Below are 22,855 nucleotides of genomic sequence, written 5' to 3'. Positions count from 1 at the left end.
TGTGGGAGACCTGGATGGGAGTTCTGGGCTCCTGACTTTGGCCTGGTCCAGACCTGGCTTTGAAGCCATTTAATGAGGAGTGAACTAGCAGATGGAACATCTCTCTGTGTATGTCTCTCTCACAATGCCTTTCAAACAAATCTTTTTTTAAAGCCTACTTTTAGAACTTACCATGAAGCCCAAGGATGAGTAAACAGGTATGAATTTTGGAGATAACTACACTAAATTCTGAATTTTCTGGTTACAATCTGTCTTCTCTCTACCCCAACTAAAAAGCCACATTCAGGGGCCGGCGCGTACACTGCCAGCATTCCATTTGAACGTGGGTTCAGGTCCCGGCTGCTCCACTTCCAATCCAGCTCTCTGCTATGGCCTGAGAAAGCAGCAGAAGATGGCCCAAGTGCTTGGGCCCCTGCGCACATGTGGGAGACCCAGAATAAGCTCCAGGGTCCTGGCTTCAGATTGGCCCAGCTCCGGCCACTGTGGCTATTTGGGAAGTGAACCAGTGGATGGAAGACCTTTCTCTAACTCTCTGCCTTTCAAATAAATTAAAAAACACAAGAAACAAACCCACATTCATAAGGCCTCAAAATCCCTGCCCTCCTATTCCTAGCAAATACCCAAAGCGTAGGAGGCTTTTTCAGAGATGACTTCATCTTCCCAGAAACCAGACTGCTTTATCAGGGAGTTTGAGGATGGCACTGGCTTCATTGGGGATGGGGAAAAGAAGTAAACTCAGGATGAAATTATCTGCCATTTAAACGGGCTAGGGTGGAAGGATAGGCAAACGTGATTCCACAGTTGAAATCTTACCTGACCCATTGTCAGTGAAGAGAGTCCCAGCTTAATGCCTTACCTTTGGGAGTTTTTTCAAGGTCTCTGTTCTACCTAAGACCTTACAACCGTTATTCTCCACCCTGCTGCTTTCTTCCATGAAATGTGGAAGAACTTTCTGTATGCAAACCTAGAGTGCCAATGAAAAATGCTACCCATAGAGTAACATCAAAGAGTCACAGGCAGTGGGGTGAGGGCTCTGACCAAGTCCTGGGGTTGGCAATAGCTGGGCTTCACTACACCAGAGTCAGGATACCCAACGATGTCTTAAAGGCTCCAGACGGGGTAGGAAAATGTTCAGATTCACCTAATGATGGGGGAGTTAGAGGGAAAAGAACATTTTTTCCCATCAGTAGAAATACATTAGAGTCTTAATAGCTGGCTGTTGGAGAGGGAGCTGAACTAGGACAGCGAATACCAGTCATACAGATCAGTCCAGAGAACTCAATTCAGGGGAGATCAGTGACCCATACGGAAGCAAACACCCTTAATCAAGTACTCAGTTCCCTGCATGATGGGGCTTCATACCTGATATGCCTTTCTCAGCCCATTCCCTGGAGAGAGAACTCAAGAAAATGAGGCCAAAGGACATGTGGGACTCTGGGCCCAAACAACTGTACACTGTTTATTGAGAACACCCGTAGAAGGTGGGAAGGAGGGATGCCCTGTACCGCATCATGGCCACCACTGACCCAGAGCTGGGCCCAGAGAGCACTGGCAGAGCTGGAGGGTGGGCTTCCCATGACTCACTGACCATCTCAGAAGGTGGAGGAACAGAAGGGCCCAAGAGCCTTGGCACTATGCTGCAAATGGAGACTGACTGGCTTCTGCCTTTCAAAACTGAGGGTTAGGAGAGGGGGGCTCCTAGGGAAAAAATAGAAAATCTAAGACAAAAAAAAAAAATTGTCTTCCTGTGCATCACAAGACAGCGCCTGCTCTCCAGGACCCGAGACTGGCAGCGGGGGCCACAGGCAGGCAGGCCAAAGCCTCCAGGAAAGATCAGTGGTTTGGCCGAGACAGTCAGCTGCACATAATTGGCCAGTCACCAGCACCCAGTGACACTTCATCCATGCTCAGGCCGGGCAGGAAAGCACCCGGCCCCTTGGGAATAAACAAATATTTACCAGATTCTTTTTGCTTGTTACAAAACAGTTAAGAAAGCTTACAGCAGATTATTTACAAACAGTATCCTGGGATATCGTGGAGGCAGAGGTGGGCTGGCTTGAAGGATGGGGTCTGTGGGGACAGAGTAGCCACAAGCAGCCCCAAGGGTCCTGGGCTGGGCCCTCTCCTCAGGCTGCAGGTTCTGCAAGGCACTGGACTCTGCTACTGGGACAGGAGTTTAATTCTTCTTGTGGAGGAACTTCATTTTGTTGCCTGTGGGCCAGAGGGCAGAAGTGAGAATGCTTCAAATGTCATCTCTTCCAACCTCCCCTTCGTGTCCTTCCTGCAACCCTAACCCTCTCGGTAGAAGCCTAAGGACTAGAAAGACTGGATTACAGCTGTGGCAGATCTGATCCAGGGGAGTGAAAGCACTCCAATCAGGGCACTAACTTAACCACTGTGTGGCCCTGAGCAAGCCACTTAACCTCTTTGGCCTGAATTTCACTTCAAACTAAGGCGTGCTATGATCCAGCGATCTAGCTGGCTGAGCTCCTCGAAGGGCATGGGGCTTTGCAGGAAGGGCGCTGCTCTGGCGCTGCTACTTTTGCGGACCCCTTATGGTCTGGAGGAAAGCTTAGGGCCCCAACAGCCCTCACATTCCCGTAGGAAGGAATGCACCCACAAAGAGCTGAGCTATGTGAGAATCTGCGGTTCCTCTTTGTTCTGCAATTTGGTAGATATTGTGCTAAATGCCGTTGGAGCATTGGCTGGGAACACTGTCTTCACCAAGGGACCTCCTGTTCTATATACAGCCCCTTTATAAATACCTGCTGATGCTGACTGGGGGGATTCTGGGACATAGACCCCCTAGCTTCTCCCCTCTTGCTGGCCATCCATCTCATCCGTAACATGGCTACTCACCCAAACCTCGGAGAAACTTATTCATCCCACTCTGCTCAGTGTCTGGGAGTTCCTCCAAATACTGCTCCACTCGCTGCTCAAAGAGGCCTGGGAAAGAGAAGACGAGCAGGTCAGAGGACAGTCACTGGAGGAAGGGAAGGGGAGGCCTCTGACCAGGACCATGGGACACAGATGCTGAAAGAGGAAAAATCAAGCATCTGGGATTTTACTGTATTAGAACGTTGTATTAGAATTCATGCTGATGCATCAGAACTGTCATTGGTGACATCTCACAAGTGTTCGCACTGAATAGCAGGAAGACCTCCAATGCCCTCCCTCCCAGTGACAGTCCTGAGCCACCTTACAGTGATGATGCCACTCATCTCAGAGCTGCCTCGACTACATACTTCTGGCTTCTTCAGACCACTTTAAAAGCCAAAGGCAGAAACCAGGAACTCAATCCAGCTCTCCCTCATTGGCGGCAGCCATCACTGGCTGCCTTGTAGGATGTGCATGAGCAGGAAGTTGCAATTAGAAGTGGAGCCAAGACGCAAACCCAGGCACTCCAATATGGGATGTAGGCACTGCAAGCAGCCTCTTAACCACTGTGCCAAATGCCTGTCCCTAGGGTGCTTTATGTTGTTCCAAAAAGATTTGTTACCCAAATGGATAGTATCAGTGGACAGGAGAGATAGCCGTGGGGTTAGACAGATCTTGATGAAATGGAAAAACTAGAGTGAAGCTGATGAAATAACAAGATAATGTAATCATCTGCCTTGAATGGGGATGGCCACCAACTGAGGACAGCTTGCTCAATCCTCTCCGAGGGACTGCACAACCCCTAGGTTCTAAGAACAACCTGAAATTGCTCAGTCTGGTCCTTTGAATAAGAAGGGCATCTGAGGAGGGGATAGGCAGTCAATGATTCCCGTTCTTGGGCACATGGCACCCAGCCTGTGCCCTGCCTTGTGAGGGCATTTATTGGAATAGAAGAAAGACACTCCCTTGGAAGTTTTTTGTTTTTGTTTTTTTGTTTGTTTGTTTGTTTTTGTTTTTTTGACAGGCAGAGTGGACAGTGAGAGAGAGAGACAGAGAGAAAGGTCTTCCTTTGCCATTGGTTCACCCTCCAATGGCCGCCGCGGCTGGCGTGCTGAGGCCAGCGCACCGCGCTGATCCGATGGCAGGAGCCAGGTGCTTCTCCTGGTCTCCCATGGGGTGCAGGGCCCAAGCACTTGGGCCATCCTCCACTGCACTCCCCGGCCACAGCAGAGAGCTGGCCTGGAAGAGGGGCAACCGGGACAGAAGCTGGCACCCCGACCGGGACTAGAACCCGGTGTGCTGGCGCCGCAAGGCGGAGGATTAGCCTAGTGAGCCGCGGCGCCGGCCTTGGAAGTTTCCATGAGAAGAAAAGGGGCATTAAGAGGCCTAGCTGGGGCCAGCACTGTGGCGTAGCAGGTGAAGCCACCACCTGCAGTGCTGGCATCCCATATGGGCGCTGGTTCGAGTCCCAGCTGCTCCACTTCCAATCCAGCTCTCTGCTGTGGCCTGGAAAAGCAGTAGAAAATGGCCCAAGTCCTTGGGCCCCTGCACCTGTGTGGGAGATCTGAAAACTGCTCCTAGCTTCGGATCGACACAGGTCTGGCCATTGTGGCCAACTGGAGAGTGAACCAGCGGATGGAAGACCACCCTCCCTCCCTTCCTCCTTCTCTCTCTCTCTCCCTCCCTCCCTCCCAGCCACTCTCTCTCTCTCTCTCTGTCTCTCCTTTTGTTTGTATGTAACTCTTTCAAATAGATAAATAAATCTTAAAAAAAAAAAAAAGAGGCCTGGCCCTCCATGATACCCTGCAGCTTCCATCATAGAGCCCACTTAATCAGGCCTGTGGGTGGCAAAAAAAGTGGAGAGAAGGCCCGAAGCTCCCCACCTGAGCCCCCTGGCCTTACCCTTTGCACGGCACTTCCTCAGCTCCCTGTCTTGGATGAAGCCAGCAAACATCTGCGACTCCATAAAAACCTCAAGAAAACGCCGGATGCTCTTGGAGGCCACAGACTTGCGGAAGGCCTCGCGCTGAAAGGCCCGCTCCCCCTTCTCACTCTGTGTCAGAAAGAGGGAATAGTGCCCGACGGTCTCCACGAAGAACCGGATGAACACCTCCGACACCAGCCCATTGAGGGTATTACATTCTGAGAAGGAAAAGAGAATCTCTGAGGTTCAGGTCAAGGGTTTGCAAGGCGTCCCCAATCCCTGGCAGCACAGCCTCCCTCTTCCCAAGAAAACTGCCTGCTGGCACCGCTCATCTGTTCTTGAAACTCTGACTCTCGTGCTCATGGGCGTGGAACAAGCCCATGAGCTCCCGGGGCTTGCAAACTCTGAACACGGAGCTGGCAAATCCCTGCCAGGCGAATGAAACAGAAATCTGAGATCAGGGCCCCACTGTCCCCACACCCCTCACCCTAAATGATGGACCTGGCCTCCCAGGAAAAGGAGGTGTTCTCCATCTCCCAGTGGCCTGAGACAAGGCCTGAGAGGGAGGATCAGTTAGCAAGAAGGGTCACAGGGGATGCCACCTTTTGGCTCTTCCTTCCCAAACCTGGGATAGGAGGTACTAGAGTGAGTTCCCACACCTGGGCCCTCGGCAGCTAGAGAGGGTCTGGTGCACAGAAACAAGGCCAGACTGAGAGCAGAAGCTGTCTGGGCCCAGAGCTGAGTCCACCCAGGCACGTCTCCCTCACCATCGTCAGAGTCGCTGTCCGAGTCCTGGGAGATTAGTTCATTCTTCCTCTCTAGAGCCTGCTCCAGAGCCGCCTGTAACTTCCTAGGTAACAATGTGTCCTCATCATCCATCTGCAGGAGAAATGATGATAATCACAGTGGACACGGATGAGCATTTGCTAGCTGCTAAGCCCTTTTGGAAGCGCTTAAATACATAATCCCATTTCATTCTCCTAATAGCCCTGATACTATTATCAACTTCATTTTAAGATGAGAAAACTGAGGCACAGATGGCCAGGGCCAGCCAGGGGTTCTTATTCCAACACCCTCATGGAGTCTCCCCAGTGCCTGCACTGTCAGCTCCCCAGAGGCTGTGGCCCGGCCTGTGTCTTGGGGACGAGGTTAGGCTGCCCTTCAACTCAGCACCTTGCACCCCACGGTCCTTAGCCGTGTCAGTGGTGTGTACCCAGAGTCCACTCCCAGAGGGGCTGGCACTGGGCTGTGCTCCTCTGTAGAGAGCCAGGAGGATTTCCATGACTGACCGAACTTTTGTAGTTGACAACAGTCACTGCCAAGCAGTTGTTTATGTCACCACCCCCCAGCCATGTTCCACATTTCATACACATGTTATCAGCATTACTGCTTTAGAGATGAGAGCCCTGGTTCAGAGAAATTCAGAGACCTGTCCAAGACCACATGGCTCAAAGATGGCGGAGGCCAGAGGTCAAGTCTGGACTTCCAGGCCATGTTCTTGCATTCCCACACTGCCTCCTAGAAGCTGACAATGCCAGAGGCTGACAGTCCAACCAGAAGGGCGGATCCTGTTGAAGTGAAGGGTCCTCAGGCCCTGTGGATTCTGTGAGTATGGAACCCAGAGTGTGAAGATGGTGTAGAGCACCTGGCGGCCTGGCTCTCCTGAGCACCCACCCTAGGGCAGGTGTGCCACACTCACCTGTCGGATGAATCGGTCTGATCCCAGATTCACCATCAGTGCCTGAGAAAAGGAGTCATTAGCAGCGAGATTTGGGATATGAGTCCTGCAGTGTCCTCTCCCAGGCCTCTGCACCTCCCAGGTCCCCCAGGCCAGACAGCAAGATTAACTGCCTGCTGTCAAGGAAAGACCTCCCAGGGAGAGCAGTCCTTAGGCCACAAATAAATCCCAGCAGCCTCTCTGCCTTCCCCCACTGCCCTTCCCTCCCAGGATTTCTCTCCCACCCTTCCTCCCCTCTCTACCCCCACCCCCAGCTGGGTCCCAGGCTGCCCACCTCCTCCACAGGTAGCTCCTTCAGTTTGGGCAGGGAGCTGGAGAGCAGGCCAACCAGGAAGGGGGTGGGACAGCACACGATGTCAATCATGGAGGCCGGGAGAACAGGAATGAAGGTATGCTGCCAGGAGAAGGGGTAGAGCAAGGCCACCACGGCATGGGAACAGCTGGACAGGGTACTGGTGGACAGAGAGAGATACAGCACCTGAACCCAGGCCCAGCACCTCCGGGGAAGGGTGGTCGCAGCTTGCTGGGGGCTGAGGACATCCTCGGATGCTAAACCCTCCAGTGCAACAAAAATACCAATGGGGCTCAAGGGGTCCAGGTCAGACCCCGTGGAATGGTGAAGCCCCCAGGTGCCCAGTGCTCAAGGCCTCAAGGACACTCTCACTACCCTGTTTGGGGACTCAACTTACAAACATGAAGGCATGCCACAACACCAGAGCACACAAGAGACTCACTCGCATATCCCCAAGGGCAGCCGGGATGCACAGAGGCCATGGGGTGGGAGGACCAGCTCAGGGAGCACAGAGGGTCAAATAGGCAGGTCACTGCACCAACTTCACATTTCACAGCTGGGGTGAGCGACACCCAGGCTAGCTGGGTCGTAAGTGGCAGAGCTGGAACACACCAGCCTGGCTGTCTCCTAGCCCAGGGTTACTTCTGTTCTGTCCTCTCACCTTCCACTCATTTGTCTCCTAGCTGAAAATAGTGCTGAGTGAGGAGGGAGTGCAGAGAGATCAGAAGGTGAGGCGGCCAATACCCTCCTTGTCTGGCTGAAAAGCCCAGCCTATCTGCTCTCTCAGGCTCCAAAGTAGCTGCAGGTCTAGAGGGGGTCACCAGTCTTTTGGTATGGCTGCTGAGGGGAAGGACCAAAGGGACACAGGGAGAACAATCCTTATAGTGCCAGCCAGGATGGCCAGAAGTGGGCGTGTGCCCCCTGTGTGCTGAAGGCTCGAGTGGTGCCAGGGAATGCAGGAGACGTGCCTGCCCTGGCCCCTCAGTCAGGGGCAGAGTCCAGCCCTCTCTTAGGGACCATAATACGGCTGAGGGCACAGAGGCACAGAGCCCAGCTCCTTTTCCAGCCTGCCTTTCCTACCGCATGTGTGGGCCCCACCATCAACCACGAAAGCCCTGGGTGCTGCCTGCACAGCTCCAGCAGGGGGTTCTCGTGTGTGAGAGAACACGGGTCCCTTCCATGGCAGAATAAACCTTTTCTTAAGGGACTTCTGGAGTGTTCCCAAGTGCTTGTCAGCCAGTGCCTCGCCTGGCTGTCCTGCCACCTCACAGACACCTGAAATAGTGCTGGGCCTGGACAAGAGACACAGGTGCCCTGGCCCGGATGGTCCCTCCCCAGGGGACAGCAGCTCCCCACACTCCTAGGACAGTGGTCTGAATAAGACCCTGGGAAGGGCTCTCTCAGAGTGGGGACACACTGCTCTCCACAATCCCTGCCACAGGTCCGGGACTAGGGAGACACAAGCTTGGGACAACTCCTGGAGCAAATGAGTAGGGGGACTAGTCCCTCACCTCTACCACAACCACACACATCCGAACAAGGAAAGAGGGACAAAGGGCTTGTGGAGAACCTCAGACACAAGCCACAGAACCCAGGCTGGCTGGACCCACCCCGGCCCCCTCCCCTGTGCCATGCTCTGGCCACCTGTCCCACCTCTCTTGGGTCTCAGGCAGACCCCAGGTAGGGTGCATAGGTTTTTTAAGAGCCAAGCCTGGCAGGACTCGAATGCTGAGCAGGCCAAGAACAGCAGCCTGGGGTATTTTCCTCCCAGAATGGTCTGGAATGTGCTCAGAGGCAGCTGCAACCACAGGCAACAATGGCTGTATTCACAGCCCTACAGGAGCTGAGTTGGGGATGGGGTGGGGTGGAGGGGTGGCAAAGAAAAAGCTGAGCCGGGAGCAGGCTGGGTGGACCCCTCTGGAAAAGAAACCTGTGGTGCAAGCTCTGTTAGGGGCTTTACTGGCTGACCATTAACATGGCTGGCAGAGGCAGCAGGCAGGGCCCACTGGGGACGCCATAGCCCAGTAGTGCCAGTTGCTGGGTCCTTTCACTAGGGACTCAAGGAAACATCTAGAACCATGGGACTCAGAGGCACTGAGGCTGTGATGGGAACAAGTGAGGGGCAGCTTCGTTCCTGAACCTTGGCCTCTCTGGAAAAACCAGAAGCTCTGGTTTTACTTCCTCCCTCCTTCCCCCAGGCTGAGGGTAGCCCTGGGCTTCTGCCCCAGTGCCCCATTAGAGCAAACAGGGGTTCACGCCTTGTCCCCACCAGGGGAATAAAAAATGACCGCAGGATGAAGTAGGAAGAGGACTTTTTCTCTAGTGCCCTCTTCTCTGCAGTGACACAGCATGGCATGTAGCAGGGAGCTTAACTCCTGTCTAAATGACTGAATTAATTCCACCAAGTTAGAGAAACCGCTGCTTGGGATGGATTCTTGGACAAAGAGACGTGTCATCAAGAGCCCGTCTCTTCTCGCCTGTCCCACTCCTCACACAGTCCCCCCCGCCCCACCATTGTTTTTTAAGTTCTCGACTGCCAAGAATAGCTCTAACTTCTTCCATCATTTCTGCCAGGCATCCCATGGCCATTACCAGCCTCCTCAGCACCTCCACTTCTGAAACCATAAATGCAGACATTCAGCCCAGCATTTGTTGTCTGCCTAGCTCTTTTCTTATCCCTCCTAAACCAGCTCCCCTACCGCTCTGGCACCTCCAGTCCCGACACTGTTTTCCCAGCTTGCTGGCCAAGCTTCCTGCAGCTGCACCCTCAACACCCCCCGCCCCCATCCTCCTTCACCCCTCCCTGAGGGCCCCGGCTCAGTCCCATCAGCGGCCTTCTCCCGGCCACACCTGAACTGGTCCCTCACTGGATGGGTCAGCGCTTCTCAGAGGAATTCATCCTCGACTTTGTCTCTCTTCCCAAACTCTACAGACCACAAAGATGGCCTTGCCTTCCCCTCCAGAGGAAACACAGCCAGCAGCCAGGAACCTCAATTTCTTATCTTTTTCCATAGTGAGACACCCACACCTGCACAATCTTGGCCACTGCAAAGGAAGAAGCATCCTTCTTCTCCCTTCAGGCCAAGTCCTCCACTGGGTTCTCAATCCTGCCATCTTGTATGGTGCCAGGCCCTGCCCCCTCAGCCATGCCCTCTGCCCCAGTGTGCCAACCTTTCCCTCTCCCTCTGGTCTTTATCTTTTTACACACAAACATACACACACACACACACACACGCAGAAGCATATTCCACACACTAATACCAAGGTATGTGGCACACGGCAGGGCGCGTAACCATTGTTGAATTAATCCACGGGTGTGTCTTCCCCCTCTTCTCCTTTGCCCTGCTGGGCCCTACCTGAGCTTATCTGCCACAAAAATGACCCGTCGCTCCAGCAGCAGTGAGGCAAAGATTCGGATGAGCTGGCGCACGCTGAGGCAGGTAAAAAGGCACTCAAAGTCCACATGCTCCAGCCGGGAGTCCATGGGCCGCCGCAGCTCTAACACCTGCAGGAGAGCCACAGGCAAAGTGGGGCCCTGCACAAAGCATCCAGAGGCTGCTTTCCTTCCCAGCCCTGGCCGAGGGTCCCTGTTCTGCCCCACTGTGCAACAGGAGCAAGGCTCTGCTTCTCAGACCACAGCTCTGCCCCACACCCATTAAACACCAGTTTGGAAGGCGAGGGGGCTACCTGTGACAGTGAGGAGGCTCCCGGAGGAAGCAGCTGAGGGGCCGTCCATCACATCTCAGGAAGGGGAGGAGAGCCCACCGCTCATGCAGATAAGGAGGAGGAGGGAGCCACACAGCCTCATCTGCAGGGCCCTCCTCACCCTCCTGTCTATCTCCCCAAGCTGACCAGACCCCACAGCTGGCCACTGCTCTCCAGGCCACAGGAAGAGCAACACCTCTGCATCCCAGAACTGTATGCCCAGCCATCTCTGGATGGGGAGCGCTGCTCATCCTTGTTGCCATGTCCCCTCCCTTTCCTGCTAGAAAAGAGCTTCCTTCCAGAAGTTATGTTTATCCTGCCATCCTGGCCCTTATCTCCATCACCCTAAGTCCTGTACCAGGGACAAAGAAAACACAAGGAAAGGGCTGGCCATTCCTCAGTCTTGCCAGGAAGCAAGACTATCGTTATCAGGGCCAGGCCTAGCTCTCTTCCCTCCAAAGGCTGCTCCCAAGGTCAATGCTATAGCACCAACAGCCACTTCTCTGGGCGCAGTCATGGGGGTGGGAGAATAGCAACCGATCCCAGCGGTGAGAGGAGGAGCTGCAGGCACTCAGGCTGTGTGCAGGCAGCTGTCACTGAGCTCTGCTTAGCCCCCTTCTAGCTCCTCAGCATCTGAGAACTGGGATGAGAAACAAGTGCCCCATCACATCAGACGCTTTGGCCCCACAGCATCTCATTTTCCCTTGGGATCTAAGTGAAGAAATTCTAACTCCCAGCTCACTATTGATCCCTCTAGGCTCCAGAGAAGCAGCACAGTGGGCCCAAAATACTGCATGGCTCTTCCCGAACTGCTTCTCCTGCAGAGAATGCCTGGGAGACTGAGCAACTACCACGATGCTGGGCACGCCCCCAACGAGGTGGACATGGGCTGATGGAATGCCATAGCACAATCACATCGAGGCCTCTGCATCCTCTCTGGGCCCTATCCCCACCGCAGAGGTCACGGGAAGCTCCCTGACCCTTCCTCCTAAGAGCCCTGCTGGCAGCCCAACAAGCTGTGCTCTGCAGCACCCAGCCCCACACTGCCACTACCCTTCAGGTCCAGCTGTCCGGGGACAGAGTTCACACAGGCTGCTTGAAGGCCCTGGGCCTCTTCTCATTCACCCATGCCCTCAAGGAGATCACAGCCCCGTGGGGCTCAAGGAGCCAGAACTGTCCAGCCCTGAGGAGGACAGGCCAGAGGAAGGGTGTAGTGGACACCTGCACAGGGGCTGGGAGGCACTTAGGAAGGGCGGCCAACACGCGGGCTCGGGCAAGCATCCCAGCGCACAAGATGCCTGACTTGATTCCCCAAAGAGAAGAGAGGGCAGTGCCTCTGAGCAAAGGGAAACGAGGCTCAGGGAGTGCCTGAGTGATGAGAAATGAGGCTGGCGAGGCAGCTGGGACCAGATCCTGAGGGACTCTCAGGACAGGGCAGCTGTCCACCTCTATACCACATGAGGATGGGGAAAAGAGAGTAAGAGAAAGGCCCCAAGTGGATCTGCCACTGCCCAGCAAGCCCAATACACTTCTCTGGGCAGCTCCTCTCCCACTCTTTGCAATAACTGATTTATTTCTGCTTCACTGCTCTGAGAATCTAACTCCTGCCTATTACTCTCAAAGGCTAAACTTGTTTTTCTCTCTTGAGACAACCAAAGCGGGGCTGGCGCCATGGCTCACTTGGGTAATCCTCTACCTTGTGGCGCCAGCATCCCATATGGCACCAGGTTCTGGTCCTGGTTGCTCCTCTTCCAGTCCAGCTCTCTGCTGTGGCCCGGGAAGGCAGTGGAGGATGGGCCAGGTCTTTGGGCCCTGCACCCGCATGGGAGACCAGGAGAAGCACCTGGCTCCTGGTTTCGGATCGGCACAGCAACGGCCGTAGCGGCCATTTGGGGAGTGAACCAACAGAAGGAAGACCTTTCTCTCTGTCTCTCTCTCTCTCTCACTGTCTATAACTCTGCCTGTCAAATAATAAAAAAACAAACAAACAAACAAAAAAGAGACAACCAAAGCCATCAGATGATGGCCACCACCCTTTCCTTCTCTCCCACTTAGAGTCAATTCCTCCGTGGCGCCCACCCTGTGCCTTCTCAGTGGCAGCTGACTACCCCTCCCTCTCCTGCACCCTAAGCTCTTCCTCTGGGGCCATGTCCAGTAGCCATCTTTAGCAAACTCTCCCTGGCTCCATGTTTCCTTCACCTCACGCTCCCCTCCCTGTTTCTGTTCACAGCCAAGGGACCTGAAAGATGGTGACCAGGGCTGTTTCCCCTTCTCACCCGCATTCACATCTCAACTCATCCCACGAAGGCCCCACCTCCCCTGTCAAGGCAGCCGGCAGTCCCTCAGCCTGACCACGCCTTCTTGAGGCTCCTGCTTTCCCTGGCTTCTGAGCACGGGCCCCTGAGGCGGCTGCTATATCCTCTACTACAGTGCCTCTGCTTATGGGGTTCCTCGGGCCTGAGGAGGACTCCACTCTGGGCTCCTTTCCTTTCCCTACCTACACTTGTGTCTACTAAATATCTCCTCTTAGGTGTCTCAGGGATGTCTCAAACTTAACATGTATAAGGCTGAATGAGCTTCCCCCTCCTCATCTGCTCATGCTTCCCGGGCTCCCACCTCAGGACATGGCTTCCTCATTAACCTGCGGCTCAAGCCAGGAAACTGGGAGTCAACCTTAAAACCGTGGTTACAGTTATTCCCTACCTCCAATCAGACACAAAATTCTGTCACTCCTAGCTCTAAAATACATCTTCATTCCATCTACTTCTCTTTCCCTTCTGCTACGCCTTAGTCATCTACTTGCTACTGTCATCTCTTGCCTGTACCACAGCAGCAGTATCTTAGCCGGTCTCCCTGTTCTTATTCCAAGCCATTATCTATGAAGCAGCCAGAGCCAGCTTTTAAAAACATGTATCAGATCTTATCGTAATGCTGTTAGGATAAAATCCAAAATCCTCAACTTGGCTCAGCAGGAACACGGTGACTCAGGCCTTGCCTGCCTCCCTACCCTGCTCAGCGTCCTTCCACCATCTCGGCCTCTTCTCAGTCCCTTCACCAGCGCACACTCCCTTCCAGCTTTTGCCTTTGCTGCTCCCTCCACCGGGAACATCTCCTATCCACACTCTTTCAGCCTCCTTCCACCACTTCCTTTCCTTGCCTCCTATTCAACTGGTAAAATGCCTTCTCCTTGGACATTCCCTGTCACTTTCTCAGAGGTCTTCCCTGACTGTCTAGTCTCAAGCAGGTCTCTCAGCACATACGCTTGGGGTGGGGGTGGTCCTGTTCCTTTATTTCACTGTTAACACATTCAGGAATTGCCCTTATACAGAGAGAGAAGTATTTAACGTTAGTGTGCCCCTCTAGACCAGGAGTGGGGAGCGTCTGGCCTGTGGGCCGGGTAAGGCCCATGAAACCATTTGGTCTGGCCCTGCCAAGGCAACTGCAGGTAGGACTTGAAATTCAATTTATCTACAGCACGCTCATTTTTAAGTTGATAATGTTGTATGGCCCACAGATGAAGTTATAAATATCCACATGGCCCTTGGCAGAAAAAAGGCTCCCCACCATTGCTGCAGACCAAACCCCACAAGAACAGAGCTGGTCCCTCTTTAGCTTTATGACTCTGCCCCAAGGTCTGCCACAACCCCTGGTTGTGAGAGGAGCACCTATTCAGAGATATTTGAGTCAACAAAAGGAAAGCAGGTGGAATGTGGTTTAGCCCAATCAGGAAAGCCCCTCAGAGAAGGAAGAGCTGGCAACATTTCCAGTCCCTGTTGACCAGGTGTGCGGACGTGCGGGCAAGGAGGGGGCTGTGCTCTGCACCTCCCTGCAACTGCACCCTCAGCTGGCACCCGAGAGAAGAGGTAGCAGAAGTCCCTACCTCATTGCCAGCCCCTGGCAGGAATGTCTTCACTTTGATGGTCTTGCCTGGAGCTGGGAAGGGCGACTCCATGAGACTTCTCATGAAGGGATAGACCAAGGCAGCGGAGATCCCACGCCGGCGCTCCACCTCATCCAGCACCTGTGCCCACCAGCAGCAGCCAAAGAAGGGAGGGCGTCAGGGCGCTGCCTCTCCTCACCTCTCGGGAGAAGAGAGGGCAGCCTAGCATCTGGTGAGGCTGGGCCAGAGGCTGGGAGATGAGAGGACTGGCTGGCCAGGATCTTCACACCTGAGCAGCACCCCGTGACTGCTCTGCTCCCCAGCTGGCCTGGCTTCAGTCTCCAAAGGCAGAGCAGTCAAGCACAGGAGATATCATCTGAGAGCTCCCCAGGGCACACCTGGCTTCCCCAAGGACTCTGGCTTTGCCCATGGCCAGAGTGGGCCGTGACATGAGCAGACATTGCCAACTCAGGAGCTGGGGAAATGCCAGACAGCCAGGTAGGGAGCCAGGGTTGGGAATACGGAGGGAAACAGAGCTCACTTGTACTTGCTCCTGCATTCTCTTTCTTTCTGCTCACTCTCACACACAGGTGGTTTTCTCATCTAAGCTGCCTGCAGACTCCTGCGGGAGCTGTCAGCTGATGGGGTGGTGGGGGAGGGAAGCAGGCCAGAGCCTCTTACCTTGGAAAACAAGCCGAAGCAGCCAAGGCGGCTGATGACACAGTACACCTCTGGCAACCGAGGCCCTTTCCCACTTGGCTGGGCCGGGATGGGCGGGAGAGAGAGAGAGACAGACACAGAGAAGGCATGATTACCATATCTGGCTCCTTTTCCTTGGGAACTGAGGACTAAGGACTACTCTGCTAGTGGAGGAAGGCTCCAAGCCTCTTCTAAACTCAATCAGGCCCCCAAAGGAAAGGCACAGGCTTCGACTTCCATTGGGTCTCCAGCCAAGTTGCCCAGGCCCCTGCAAAGCTCCCCACTGGCTTCCCTGTCCTCCCAGGAGAGGGCTGGTAAAAGAAGCAGCAGTCTGACAGAGCTACAGGGCGTCACGGATTTGGATCCCTAAGGCTAGGACCTCAGCAGACGTGACCGTGATGAGGATTTGTGTACATTCTTTGGACCAAGTCGTGTGGTCTTGTGCCCTCCACAGGGGAAGAGTCTATAAAATATCCCCTTTCTCAGTTGCTTTTTTCTCCCTTCTCTGATCCAACCCCAGTCTAAGAGGGCAAACTGAAAACAGACAAGGTAACAGAATTACTATTCACAAGTTTACTACATCTGAGTCCTGGGTTTGGTAATTTACAAAAACAAAAAGCCAAACAAAAAACCGAATGACAGACATTATTATCCCCATCTTACAGACAAGGCAACTGAGTTTAAAAAATTCTAAGCTGTTGTCTGAGGTCATGGATCTGGAAGCCATGGTCATGGAGGCAGGAGTCTGTTTTGGCCTCTGCTTTTGCAGTCTGGCCTCCAAGCAGGCTGCTCTCTGATAGGAAGGGAAAGGGACACAAAAACACAGGACAGAGGGATGCTACGGAGTACAGAACAGTGGGAAAAAAGGATGGAAAACGTGGGCAGCTGGAGGTGTTGTCTACAGTGGGCTGCTGAGGCCTGGAGACCTCAAGTGTAGGCTGGGTGAATCCACTGGAGTACTCTCTCCACAAAGGGGCTGGGGCGGGGGGGAGGAGGGCGCCTAGAGGCCCAGCAAGGCTGAGTGGGGAGCGAGCAGAGCAGCAGGTGCTGGCCCCTCATGCAGGCTGCTAAGCAAATGCAGATGGGGCTATTTCAGTCTCCAAACCTGCTGGCCACACGTCACGAATCTAAAGAGAAGGCAGAAATCTGTTTTTGTCCATATTAGGCCTGAAACGCACTTCTCTCTCTTTCCCTCTCCCCCGCCTCTCCCAAAGCCCAAGTGATTAAATCAAGTATGTGGGATTTGGGTTAGAATCATTGTGTCCAATCTGCAGGAATGCCGAGCTAGTGCCAGCCCCCTTGGCAGGGACCCAGCCCAGGCCTTCTCTGACAGCGCCAGGACAAACACGCTCCTCCCTGGGGGCAGCAGGCCCACTGCAAAGGAGCAGCTCCTCTCCATCGCTGCCCAGGGAAGGCAGCATTGGGAATGCGCTCCTCTGCAGGCCCCGGGGACCCGACGCACACTGGCCTCTGCTCTGCTCCCCATCGGCATCTGGGGCTGCTCCACGTTCCCTTGGCTGCATGGACTGGGCATTCTATATTCCTTTCTGCTCGGACCAGCGTTTATGCTATTGGTAATAAAGGACTTGAAGTCAGTGCTGACTCTGTCCCTCACCGGTTGTGTGACCTTGGGCAAGTCACTGCACCTCTGAGTCTCAATTCCCTGATTCACAGATTGGGGAAAATAAAACCCTTTGGGCTACTGTGAGAAATAAAGGAAAGATGCACTTGAACATCTTGCTTGAAACATGATAGGCCTTTTACAGGAGTTTACTCTCTACCCTTCCCTTCTCTGCTCAAAGTCCTACCTCCTCCACATGGCCACCGGAAGTTCCTTGAGGGTGGGATCTGTGGTGAACTCATCCTAATGTGCCTTCAGCGTGGGGCCTGACCCTCAGCAGGAGTTGTGTTCCTGAATGAATGAATCTGTGACTCAGAATCCTTCTTTTAGAGTTCCTGTCATACATTACACCTGCCTAGGATTCTCCTTATCTACCCCTAGTCTGGTGTCTGGAGAGGTCTTCTTGCACTAGGACCTGGAAGCCCTAAAACACCATCAACCAGCGCCAGGGCCCTCCAGGGAAGAGTGCAACAGGGCTGCACCCTCCCCCAGCTTTGGGACTCGACCTCCATCTATTTTCTAGGGAAGCGAGATGAAGAAGGACTCTCTCCTCACAAAATAGCTTTATATTCAAAACTGAATCCCTTTCCCTTAAGTTCAAGGTGTCTCTCCCAGAATCCCCGAGAAGGTACTTGTCTGTCCCTGCTCAGCCTCCAACCTTGTGAGACCAAGGACAGGTCTCCTCCTCAGATCAGGCTGGCCAGCTATGGAGGTGAGGAAGATCATCTGCCAATCTGGTGCATAAATACATACTGCTGGGGTGGTAGGATCCTGCAGCCAGAGCCCATGATCCCAAAGAAGATGAATGAAAAGAAAAAGTATAGAAAGGTTAAAAAGATATGATAACCCAGTAGAAGTTGATCCACTCCTTCCTCTTACTGGAAATACTCTTGGATCCTGGGGGCCAACCTGAAGGGTCACTGGATGGCCGCAGGGAGAACATGGGATTTCACAAAAGTTGACGTTGCAGAAGGGTGTGCACACATGCGCGCGCACACACACACACCCCCTGGTCTGGCCCCGAGGACCCAATGGGACTGCTCACCAGTAAGCGCCTGCAGTAGCCAAAGCGTCTGCTGCCGTCTTCTCCGGTTAGCACGAAAGAAAAGGTCTCACTGGAACAGGGAGAGGCCTGGAATCAGGGAGGTCTCAGAGGACCCGGGAAGCAGTCCCAAGAATAGGAACTGTAACCTCAGGGGTCGGATGAAGACCAGGTTGCTGTAGGAGAGTGGGCTGGGACTTGGGTAGGCCCCACTCAGTTGCCCACCACTGTGGAGGTCTGAAGGCTAAGCCCCTTTCCTCCATCCAGCCAGGCCAGGCCAGATCTTACCTGCTGTACTCGGACACAGGCAGCCAGTCCTTGGCATCTGGGAAGCAAAACTGGGGAATGGCTTTGAGCCTTTCCTCTGCCTCCCGCATCTGCTTGGTGGGTCGGTCCAGCTGCAGAGAAGAGGAACGTGGGCAGGGGTGACCGAAAGATCACCTGAAACCTAGGGCAAAGGTACAGTCTCCTCCCAGGAACCCCAGATACATCCCGCCATGCTTCTCAGCCACCCTTCCCACTCCTGCTTCTCACGCAGGTCTGAGTGTGAGTGGAGTCATCACTCATTCATTCAATGAGTGCCTACTGAGCACTTAGATATGGCATCTGACACTGGACTGTGCGCTGCAGGTATCAGCAGCAAACAAAGCAGACAAGGTCCCAGACCCTGCTCCTTCTGGTCAGGAGTGGGGGAAACAGCAACAGCATTTCACAGGGGCCACAACGGAAATGAACAGGCTGATGTGACAGAGAGGACTGGGCAGGACAGGGGCTACGTTCAGGCATTAGGAAAGACATCCCGAGACAGGCACTGCTTGAGCAGAGAATGCAAATAAGGAAGAGCCAGCAGCCCCATGAATAGCTCGAGAAAGAACACTCCAGGCAGAGGCAATGGCAGAGAGAGAGAGAGAAAGGCCAGGCTGGCTGGTGATGAACACAGGAGGATTGTTAAGAGATAAGGTAGGGGCTGGCATTGTGGAGTAGAGGGTTAAGCTGCTGCTTGTAATGCCTGCATCCTTTATGGTCTCCAGTTCAAGTCCCAGCTGTTCTACTTCCCATCCAGCTCTTTGTTAATGCACCTGGGAAAACAGTGGAAGATGGCCCAAGTACTTGGGCCCCTGCACCCACATGGGAGACCCGGAAGAAGCTCCTGGCTCCTGGTTTCAGCCTGGCCCAGTACTGGCCACTGAAGCCATTTGGGGAGTGAACCAGCAGGTGGAAGACCTCTTTGTCTGTCCCTCCCTCTGTAACTCTGCCTTTCAAAAAATAAAATAAGTCCTTATAAAAAATAAAAAGAAAGAAAGAAAGATAAGGTAGGTAGGAGAAAGGGTGAGTGACTACTCACGGGTACTGGGTTTATTTTAGGGATGATAAAAATGTGAAATTGATTACAGTGCCAATATACTACAAACCACTGAATTTTAAACGTTAAGTGGGCAAGCTGTAGAGTTTGTGATTTCCATCTCAATAAAGTGGTGAAGATGGGAGAAGTAGCTGGGGCCCTTCCCCTGGACCCTACAGTCCTTGGAAACAACCTGGATTTTATGGGAAGCACACCAACAGGTGCTTTCAAGCCCTCCTCCTCAGAAAGAGCGCCGGCCTACACCTCCCATTCCATTTGCCCTTCCACTGGGAGGAGGCAGGCTCAGGGCTATGGGAGGTGGGTGAGCAGCTGGGACAGAGGGGCCTGGCAGAGGAGGGAGGGTGGGGTGGGGAGAGGTGGCCTCACCTTGGGAAACTGGTAGGAGACCTCCGGGAGGTAGGTGTTTCGCGATGGCTTCTTCCTGAGGGACACCACCACAAAGTACTCAAAGAGCTCCCGTTCCTGCCACTCAAGCAGTTCCAGCTCCAGGGTCCGATAGCTGGGCGCGCGTTTCAGCATCGACTGGATGTGGACCAGGCGCTGCGTGTGGGCTGGGGGCAGGTCATACATCAGGGGACAAGCAGGCTGGCCCTCTCAGGACTCACATGAGCCCCCTCTACCCTGACCCATGGCCTTCTCTCTGTGGATCACCTCTAAGCATGTGAACCTCATGTGACCCCATCCCCCAGCCAGGTCCTTACCCAGGACGCCAATAGCCTGGCCCTCTGGAGCTGCTGAGGGCTGAGCCAGGGCCACAAGGACTGCCCAGGGCAGGAAAGCCCAGGGATGAGTCATTGGCACCTACCCTATCCCAGTGCCAATAGAGCCAGATAATATGAACACCTGTGAAAGCTTCATTCAAGGGCTCCTATCAGAGTCCCTGACCTTGGGCCCCTCCCCTCTGCCCCCCAGTTCAAAGCCCACTTGCCCACTTGCCTAGGGACCAGTAGAGGAGGGAGCAAGCTCCCACATTAATCATCCAGAAAGGTCCAGACAGGGCTTCCTGGCAGACACATGCCCGGAGCCCACGGAACGTGAAGGCTGCAGAACTTTTCCGGGGAGGGGGCCATCTCTTCTATAGGGATGGGTGACAGGTGGCCTCAGGGCCTCCACAGGACCAGTTTCCTCAGTCTGCAGAATGGGTGATTTTAATCTGAGCCCATCTCCGACCCTCTAGGTTTACATTGGCCAAGCAAGCTGAGCACCCAATTCCCAGGGTCACTTGCCTTCACTTTGGCAAAGGGAGACAGGTGAGTTTAACTTTGTAGGGCTGAGCTCACACATCTGTAAGAAGGGACTTCCCTACAGCTAGCTCTCTGTTCTGTAGGCCTGGTACCTTGCCTGTTGCTGTTCCACACTGGAACTGCACACACAGCGGAAGGGCAGGCTGACTCCCTGCAGCCAAAGCTGGGAAGGGGTTGCACGGTCTTGGGGAGCCAGGCCTCACCTTTGAACCTGTCGTCAGAGTCGCTCTCGCTCTCGCTATTCTCATCTGGAAAAGCAACAGCAGGAGTGCACACAGATGAGCCACTGCCCACAGCCTGTGTCCTCTGTGTCCCTCCCAACTCTTCTCAAAGGGACGGATCTGTACCCGGCCTGGGCTGCCACGGGCCCACGCTCAGGCATCTGTGGGCAGGGGCTGAGTGAGCTGGGGCCAGGATCCCTCAGAGCTCAGCCTGTGGGTGCTACTCTATATAGAAACCCTTATCCAGGCCTGATCTGGTGGGGAGCTGAGCCAGCAGGGGGGCCTACAGGCCTGGAACACAAGAGCCTTGCCTCTGGGAGGCCAGCATATGAAATGGGAAACAGACCACTGTGCTCAGTAAGCCTGGCCTCTCCTTTCGCCAGAAGCAGAGTTCCACACCCACCTCCCTACCCGAGGCCCCATCGCCTAACGCCTGAAGGAACTCATCCCAGAGCTTTCTTCCCCTTCTTGCCCTCCCTCCTGTGTGGCTATTTTCTGGAACGGCTCCACCCTCCTGGATGGTAGAAGGACCCTAGGTCTGGCTCACGGAAACAGAGACTGAGGCCGGTGCACGCCACTCCCCTTTCCTAATGCTCCAGGGCCCTAGACACCTGAACCAGGTCAGGCATTAAGGCCTACCTCTCAGCGACGCTGTCTCAATGCTGGACATAGAGAGCTTTTTTAACCTCTTCTTTCCCCTCTTGGCACTGTAGATGGAGTTAATTCTCTGAACAAGCTGTGTGAGAAAAGTAGGGAGGGTAAGGAAACCCTGACACCGGCTGCTCCAGCTAGGTAGATTTGCCCATCCTTTCCCTCACTTACTGGTGCCAGTTTTCTGCATCCCACTCCAATGGGCCTAACACTGGTCCTCCTACTGAGCTGTCTGCCATGCCTGGTAGCCCTTCATCTGCCTGGTCCCCTAGGAGTTGTCTCCTGCCCCAAGACAAGGACACTAAACTTAGCTCCCCAGAGGAAGGAACTGTGATCAAACTAGACAGGATGGGAGCTCCTGGGACTCGGGAGTCATTGAACCAACTGAGACAAAGAGCTTCTCAGATGCAATAACAGGAACAAGGATTGTAGCCTTTCCCCTCTGGCCCATAACCTGGGGCCCTGACAGGAAGAAGCTAAATTCCCAATATACCCAAGCATTGTTTGCAGGCTATAAATACCACTTGGCGAAATCCTGCTGCTTTGGGCTGGGGGCTTGGACCTGGCTGCCCACGTGTGCAAATCATTGCTGAAACTCTTCGATTCTAGGAGTCACAGAAAGGAAGAGCATGGCTGAGTCCTAGCTCCCTGAAAGCCTGGACGTGTGTGTGTGCACAAAGACTCCAACATTTATACACTGCACATGCTAACAAGGAGTCTCCGCCAGTCCTTCCTCCTTCCTCTAATGTCTAAGTACCAACAGTGAGTTGATGCATCTTTATTGATAAGAAAAGGGAATTAACCAGATGAAAAAGAGGCCAGTGCATGGACCTCCACTTCACTCAAAAGGAATTGAGGAAGAGCACAGATTAGCGGGGGATGGAAGGAAGGGGCCGGAAGAGCAAGCTGGCTGGCTGACTGCCCACCTGCCCAGTCCCTGTGGGCTCCCTCTAGGAGGCTACCTTGGGAATGCGGCGGGCGCGGCGGCTGGACAGTAGCTCGCTGGTGGTGCTGAGGCTGTCCTCATTGAAGCTGGAGGGTGAAGACGGCAGGCTCAGCTGAGCCAGCAGCAGCATGTCGTCATGGCTGTGTCTCTTGGGTAATCGTGGCAGCCGGTGGCTCTTCCTTTCTGACCAGTTCCCACTGCGCAGGGACTGGCTGCTGGGTTTCAGGGAGAGCTGGCATGGGAAAGAGGATGCAACAGAGGAGCTAGCCATGGATACCTTCACCAGAACCCTCAGCTGGGACTCGGACACAACCATGGGCTGGCAATCCCTGGCACCCTCACATCCTGCCCTGGATCCCCACTGACCACGGTTTCCTCTTTTAAGACCTGAGCTGTTAATCAGGGCTTCTCCAAAAAAGAAGCTACTTATGCCAGAAAGAGAGACAGCAGAGGCTTAGAACCTGTGCTCTCACCTGAGTGGAGACCAAAGGCGAGCAGGAATTCTGAGGGCTCCTCCTCAACTCTGAGACAAGGAGTCCTGAGCCCGGACAGTGGAGCTGTCCTAAAAGATTCTGGCTAGCGGAGGCCATCACTCACCTGCCAGCCTGCTTGTCTGGGTGATCCAGGCAGCCTGGCCTGGCTCACTTCTTCC

At 54.1% G+C, this 22,855-nt stretch overlaps 1 protein-coding gene across 24 annotated transcripts in view; it reads right to left on the bottom strand.

Annotated features, from left to right (window-relative positions):
- Nucleotides 1-1,433: 1,433 nt before the first annotated feature.
- Nucleotides 1,434-22,855, bottom strand: part of DENND2B (DENN domain containing 2B) — a 186,972-nt gene continuing 165,550 nt past the window's right edge. For all 24 annotated transcript variants that reach the window (XM_070073709.1, XM_051824064.2, XM_051824107.2 and 21 more), the window contains 15 exons: nt 22,220-22,435; nt 21,246-21,342; nt 20,589-20,633; nt 19,508-19,692; nt 18,067-18,176; nt 17,782-17,851; nt 15,098-15,175; nt 14,417-14,557; nt 10,188-10,336; nt 6,814-6,991; nt 6,501-6,542; nt 5,569-5,680; nt 4,780-5,019; nt 2,860-2,946; nt 1,434-2,211 (listed from right to left, as the gene is read on the bottom strand). In XM_070073709.1, coding sequence (XP_069929810.1) covers nt 2,177-2,211; nt 2,860-2,946; nt 4,780-5,019; nt 5,569-5,680; nt 6,501-6,542; nt 6,814-6,991; nt 10,188-10,336; nt 14,417-14,557; nt 15,098-15,175; nt 17,782-17,851; nt 18,067-18,176; nt 19,508-19,692; nt 20,589-20,633; nt 21,246-21,342; nt 22,220-22,435 — 1,785 coding nt within the window. In that variant the 3' untranslated portion in view covers nt 1,434-2,176. The remainder of the gene's footprint in view (nt 2,212-2,859; nt 2,947-4,779; nt 5,020-5,568; nt 5,681-6,500; nt 6,543-6,813; nt 6,992-10,187; nt 10,337-14,416; nt 14,558-15,097; nt 15,176-17,781; nt 17,852-18,066; nt 18,177-19,507; nt 19,693-20,588; nt 20,634-21,245; nt 21,343-22,219; nt 22,436-22,855) is intronic.

The sequence above is a fragment of the Oryctolagus cuniculus genome, chromosome 1, assembly GCF_964237555.1.
Source record: "Oryctolagus cuniculus chromosome 1, mOryCun1.1, whole genome shotgun sequence".
NCBI classification, from domain to species: Eukaryota; Metazoa; Chordata; class Mammalia; order Lagomorpha; family Leporidae; genus Oryctolagus; species Oryctolagus cuniculus.
This window is presented reverse-complemented; position numbering and strand designations above follow the sequence as displayed.